This window comes from Pteropus vampyrus, unplaced genomic scaffold (genome assembly GCF_000151845.1).
Source record: "Pteropus vampyrus isolate Shadow unplaced genomic scaffold, Pvam_2.0 Scaffold5, whole genome shotgun sequence".
NCBI lineage: Eukaryota > Metazoa > Chordata > Mammalia > Chiroptera > Pteropodidae > Pteropus > Pteropus vampyrus.
This window is the reverse complement of record NW_011888786.1, coordinates 18256917-18264001: the sequence shown is the minus strand read 5'-3', so window position 1 is coordinate 18264001 and position 7085 is coordinate 18256917. Positions and strand designations below refer to the sequence as shown.

The 7085-nt window shown below is 35.4% G+C and overlaps 1 protein-coding gene across 1 annotated transcript in view; it reads right to left on the bottom strand.

The window, feature by feature from the left end:
* Nucleotides 1–7085, bottom strand: part of KLHL5 (kelch like family member 5) — a 57175-nt gene that overhangs the window by 10864 nt on the left and 39226 nt on the right. The window contains exon 9 of the mRNA XM_023533969.1: nucleotides 3212–3374. Coding sequence (XP_023389737.1) covers nucleotides 3212–3374 — 163 coding nt within the window. The remainder of the gene's footprint in view (nucleotides 1–3211; nucleotides 3375–7085) is intronic.

Sequence of the window (7085 nt, the reverse complement as noted above, 5' to 3'; positions counted from 1 at the left end):
AGAAAAATATCATTTTTAGAAGATGTTAAATGTACAGTGTTTATACTGAACTAATATTAAGGGCTAAAATGTATTGGTAACACTTTCTCAAAATCATTATCTCAAGTAATAGCCTTTAAACTGTATTCTAAGAAAAGGATTCGACAGAGGACTTGTGGGGTGTAGGTCCCAAAAATGGTTCATTTCGAATTCAAATTTTAGAAGGTAGTTTTAATTTTCAAAGATATCACCTGGCTCAATTAAATATCATGCAAGATTCAGAACTCATTTTTCTTCCCCGTGACAGCATCTATTACAATAAAAAGAGAAATAGTATGTCAAATTGTGATAGTATCGTACTACATATTTTAAATTGTAAGATTTAGGTCTTGCCTTTTATAAGATCTAATACCTGCAAAGTTGGTAGATATTGTTTAAGATTAAATTTAGGAAAAAAAAAATGTTTTCTCCTATTTGCAAACTACTTGAACGTTTTAACTGAAGTTTCCTGAGATTCCAATTAAATTGCTGTAGTAGTTAAAATAAGTTACCATTTCAGCTTCTTAATTGTGAAACAGGATTTTCTTCATACTGGACAACCAAATCAAAATATATACATAATCTGGGTGTCTTTAAAACAGACTTATAATAAATTTAAAATAAGCTTATAATAAACTTGAACCTCCATTTGCCTTAAGTGTTGAGGTTTTTGTAAGATCTCATTTGAAAGAGAGATTCTACTTCCAAAAGTATTTGTCAGCCAGTGGCTTAAAAGTGGCCTGAGCAACTGGAAGTCTAAATAAAGCTTCTTTCTGTCAAACACGGTAGAAAGAAAAATTTTAACATTTTGAAATTTTTAAGATACAAAATGCAACTCATAAGACATTGAAATAGTTTTCCCTTAAACAACTATACAGTGCAGCAAGAAGCATTGTAAAATAAATTAAAATAACAACAAATTAATCCAGGCTTTTTATTTGCTAGATTAAAAAAATTAAGGCACAGAGAAATGATTTTAACTAAATCACAAAGGAGTGGTAGAGAGAAGATACATAATTAATTTTTTTTCCAATCAACTGCATTCTTTTTTTAAAAAAACTAACAATATAGTTTCTATTTTTTCTAGGTTCTGGATATGTACCTAATAATGGAAACCAACAAAATAGTTTAAAATATTGCTACTTTGTTAAAGCAAGCTCAGAAAAATGTTGATTGATGAATTAACACATACTCTCCTTGGGTGACTAAAGCACCACTGAACCTAAGTGATAGCTGGGTATTCTTCAATAAGGTTGAACACTTCGAATTATGTGCCAGGTACTGTGGTAGGTGTAAGGAACAAAAAATCAGACCAGGTCACACAAGACCATGATCTATCATAGGAGATGGACTAGAAAACAATTACATAACAGAGTGGCACATGCTGCAACACAATTATACACAAATTATGTACAGTAAAAATGCTGAGCCTGGAATGAACAATGAGCATAGAGGGAATGCGGAGTTGGGAGTGGGAGAGGTGATTTTTTTGAGCAAGTTTCAAGCATGCTGAGTTTGCCAGGTAGGAAAGCAGCGGGTGGGACTCTAAGAGAGATGGTATGGGTTAATAGATAATAGAGTGTAAAATGAAATGTATTTTTCACAAATAGGTTAGTTCTGCTGGAGAGAGGAATTTAGAGAGGTGGACAGAGGCAAGATCATAAAGGAGATTTGGTCAGATAAGCAACTGAAAGGTTTTAAGCAGGAAAGCGACATGGTTCTACTTGTATTTAGGTAGAATGTTAGGTAAGTCTCTAAAATGAGACTTATCTAACACTAGGAGCAAAGTGACCAGTCTGGGAGATATCCCAAAGACAAGTTACAATCATAATGTAGATATATTGCACTTTCAAAATCAAATGTCTTAATATTTAGTAGATACGAGATCCTTAGCTTCTGATACAATTCTTAGGTTGTCTCGGAATTATATTCAATAAATTGTACTTCAGGTGGGTTCAAGAATGAAATATTTCTCATAAGAGGGTAAGAAAGTAAATTTTTATGCCTACATGTCCCAGCTATTTAAGGTCTGGAAATTGGGTTTTAGAGAAGGCAGTTATTCTTTTGTCCTCTTTTAGAAATAAGTATTTTTAGTCAGATAAAAGGGCTAAGAAATATGCCACTGAACAAGAATTAGTTCAATGCATGAATCTCAAAAGTATAAACCAAAGGGTCAAAACTGAGTAGATACTATTTAGAATTTTTTTTCTTTTTTCTCATTTACTAGATTCTTTGGTGGCTGACTCTTCTACCAAAGAATTAGGAAAGATATGTAGTGATGAGTTTTGAAGTTATTTCTTTAACTAAAACAAATGAGGGGAGGGGTACTGAGATCAGATACATTTAAAGAATGAGTTCCTATTTCTTTATTTTATCACTTGGAATAGTGCTAAAAAATAAAAAGGTAGGATGTAACTAACAGGTCCTGAGGAAATAAGACCTCAGGTCATAAAATATGACCAATATTTCCTCATTTTTCTGTTAATAATCAACAACACAATTCTACGAATAATTTTAAGTGTCTGTACTTTAATCTTGATTCCTTCCTTTTTCTGGAAATGATGTAAATTAAGCCCTTCGAGTGAGTAAAGGTATATAACAAACAACTTTTACTTAAAACCACATAGGGCTTCATTTTATGGAAGAAAGGCTTGAAAACGATATTTAGTCTCTGAGTTACCAAGAGCTTATTGGTGATGGCTCCATCCAAATCTATTCTTTTCTATTTATTCTATTTAGTGCAAACATGAGGCAAAAGAGCACCTCTTCCTAAATCCATTCTAGTTTTCAGCAGCTTACTAGGATAAGAAAGAAAAGTAAAGGTAAATCAGTAAAAGACATGAAGGGAATTATTTAGGGAAACCTGAGAGAGACTATGCTATCTTTAAAAGACCATCTACTTTTAAGGCCATATGAACCACCAGATTTTTACTACATTGAACCTTTATATAAAATTTCTTCACTCAAAATAACTAAAAATTTATAACATCTGCGTGTTAGAGTAAAAGCCAAACTTATTGTTCAGCTATTTATGTTTAGAACTACCATTTAAAAAGACTTTTAAAAGTTTGTTTACATCACTCTTAAAGCATTTCTCTTGTGATTAACTTATATATATTTTAAAGTTGCACATGATATAGCTCAATAAATTTACGTTATTGCATTTTAAATGGAACTTTAAATATTTTCTTACTTTCCACTTAGTACTGCCACACCTACTGTGCTCCTGGGGGTGGACATAGTGGCCACGAAATTCCACTGGCGAGCCTGAGGGTCCCATCTCTCCACTGTATTCAGATAGCTCCAGCCATCATGCCCACCAACTGCATACAGGGGGCCTTCCAATACAGCCACACCTACGAGGAGACAGGGAAGAAAGACTTTACAACCACGTTTTACTTGAAATAGAACTACAATGAACCTTAAACATGCAAATATAATTAAGCAAAAATTTGTGATATAGATTTCTGGCTTCCTCACGGCTTTTCTTGGTAGACAGGTTGGTGAGTGAGGGGAAGAAAAAGCACTATAGCTCTGACCTTAAAAGGTTGAGAGATAGTATTTTGAGGCCCAAGAGTGGCAAGTTGTTAAAAATGACACTGGATGCACATACTCCACATTTTAAACATTTTTCAGTAATATGGATTTCAGATATATTTCAGAAAGCATTTTTATTCCTTTCCCCCATTAATTCAAATTCACGAGATTTTACTATAGTGCCAGGCACTTACTAGAACAGCAGATGAGGGCTGTGCCCTCATGGACCTAATATTTCAGTCAGGAAACATAAACAAAATAAATTTCAGGTATTGATAAGTGCTAATAAGAAAAACAGAACTGACTAAAATGGTAGAAAGGGTCAAGGGAGAACTCTCGGACAAAGTAACATTTGAACAAAAATGCGAATGAAGTTAGGAAACCAGATATGGAGATACCTGGGGGAGGAGAAGGTGAGGTAGAGGGGACAGAGCACACAAAGGCCCCGAGGCATGCCTAGTGTGTCTGCCACACGGCAGGGAGGCCAGTTTGGCTGGCAGGGTGAGGGGAATGTGTAGGAGGTAAGGGAGAGTGTGGCGTCAGATCATGCAGAGTGGCTGGGCTATTATAAGGACTTTAGATTTTATTCTAAATGAGATGGAGAGCCAGTAGAGGTTTTTGAGAGGACATGTAAAATGATCATAGTCAGGTGAGATAGATATGGAACACCTGAGGTCCAAAATACAAATTTTGTGATACAAATATATTTTGAGAAATCATAGCCAGATGAACTATAAATATTCATCATTCATATATGACCCAAATCAACATACCCTTCCACTCACTTGTGCTCTACCAGTATTGGCTATTGTAGACACACACACACACACACACACACACACACACACACACACTCCAATTATAGACACTATATATCTAATTGTGTGTCCGTGTTTGTGTGAGAGAGTAATCGAGGGGTTGGAAACAAAAATAATGGGTCCATCTAGTCCAACTCCTTAAACAAGAGAAATTTTAGCAGCAGAATTACTTTTTCTAATGAAGTCTTCAGATAATTCCCACATATAAAGAGATAAAGTTTCTCACGTGAAGATTTATAAGTTCAGGTTTAAAACATTATTTATTATAAGATGAATTAGTAAGAATAGACTTTTGAATGATACAAAAATTTGAAATAAAAGTTTAAAGATATTTTGAGCTATATGATCATTCTCTTTTGAATGTGCTGCTGTTCAACAGTCTTTTGTAGGGTATCTAAAACTAATGATAGTGTTCATGCACAATCTAATCCACACAAAACATGGCTGGACCACGGACAGTCTCATTCTGTATACCAAATCTGTAAGAATTTAATGCTAAGTTAGAATTAAGTTTCTTTTCTCCAATGGTAGGGGAAAATTTGCAGGTGAATCATACTATTGACCCTGAATTTTATGGTCGACCCAAATTTTAAGTCTCTTTCATGTTGCTTTTAAGATATACTTTCCCATTCTGTGTCTATGTAATAGGTGATTTTATGAACTTGAGAGTACTATTGTACAGAGTTCTTAAAATTCATATAGCTAATTTTAAGCTCCTCTCTCTGTACCTTAGCTCTAACCCTCTGATTTTACCTCTACCAAACTTGAAAGTTAAGATCACCTTTTACTGAAACCTAATTGCAACTAGTAGAATCCTTTGTCTCTTTGATCTTTTGCTCTACTCGCTACCGTACCAATTTTCATGACTAGATAATTTTCATTGTCTTTTTAGGGTAGCCTCTACTCTGGTACTCAGTATCAATAAATTGCGTATAGTATAAAGCTGTGCTATCTCAATTCAACTATGCTTTCACTGCTACTCACACATCTTATACTTCATCTTTTATGATAACTTATCAAATTCTTCATTGCAACTATCTTTAAACCCTTTCCAAACTGTGATAAACTGATAATATGGCCACAAATTCTTCCTATCCCTGAATGCATGTCTATTTGCAATGTGACTATGCAGCAATTCCAACCAAAAAGAGGAATCTATTTCTCTACTCTTTGAAGTAGGGCTTGCCCATGTGACTGGTTTTGGCCAGTAGGACGTTAGCAAACATTATGCAAGCAGAAGCTTGAAAAGTGTGCACTGGGGCTTGCCATCTCTTGCTGCTTTTGAAAACTTGTGACCGCCACCATATGAAGAAGCCTGGGTGAGCCTGCTGAATAGATTAAAGGCATTGGCCCAGTTCCCCAGGCCAAAAATCTGCCCACCATTACACATGTGAGTGAGGCAATCCTAGATAAACCAGCCAACCTGCTAGCCTACCAGAGAATCATGAGAAAACACAGCAGAAGTCATCAAAGAGAGCCCAGGCTAGAATAGCCTGACTCATAGATGAATAAGCTAAATAAATGGTTGTTTTAAGCCTCTAAGTTTTAGAAAGGTTCATTATGCAGCAAAAGCTGGATGATGTACTTATATTTCAAGCCCCATCTAATATTTATTTTAATTTCCATCTCCTCACTCTCTTCGAACACTCTATTCTGCCTGTTCTTTCTCCTGTAAGAAAAGAGAGATCATCTGATACAAGATTGCTAAATTCTCTTCTATCACCTCAGAGTGAGCCATCAGCTCCCCGAGGGTACAGATATAGTGTCTTCCACATTTTTTTCGTATCTACAGAGCAGAGCATGGCACATGTAAATCAACGTCTGCTAAGTGAATTATTGAATGCAAAAATGAAAAGTCTCTATCATTACATTCCCTGTGCCACCTCTAAATTTTTCTGAGTTTTACTCATTTCTGATTAAAAACTGTGGGATACAGATGAAACACAATAATGCTAAGGATTTTTAATAAGCATTTTAATTAGGTTAGAAACACTAATTGTCAGAACATGCATGTCAAAAGGCGGCTTATCAGTCCATCCTACTGCCCTAAAATACTCATGTTTTCACTTGTGCTAGCTGCATACATACATTTATGTATATGCTCGCTGTCTCTGATACCAGAGAGCATGTGAAGAAATGCTTGGTGACTGCTGCTGACTCAGCAGCTGCCACAGTGGTCTTCTGCCTGGCACAGAATGTAAAAGTGCTGCCAAAGTCTAATATATGATATTATGAACAATCTGCAGTCATACTCACCAAGGCCATGCCTATGCGTGGACATAGGAGGCATCACACTCCAAGTTTTTGTTTTGGGATTGTAGCATTCTACAGTATTCAAAGTCTTCAGTCCATCTCGTCCTCCAACCACATACAGTTTGTCATCTAACACTGCAACACCGAACTGCAGCCTCCTCCCATTCATATTTGCCACAGGAGTCCACATATTTGTACGGAGATCATACTTTTCAATGCTTGTTGCTCCTTAATAGTAATATATAGAAGTTATGTAAATAAAAATTTCACCATGACTGAGTATTTTAGGAAATTACACATACACAAGTATAATTTTATTAGCATTGATAACAATTATTTTATTATATTTCAATAAGCCCTTAAATTATCTGGCCCCTGCTTAATCTCTGACATAGTCTGACAATATTTTCCAGAGCATACACCAGGCTCTGGTATCAAAAGATCAAGTGAATAAGGATT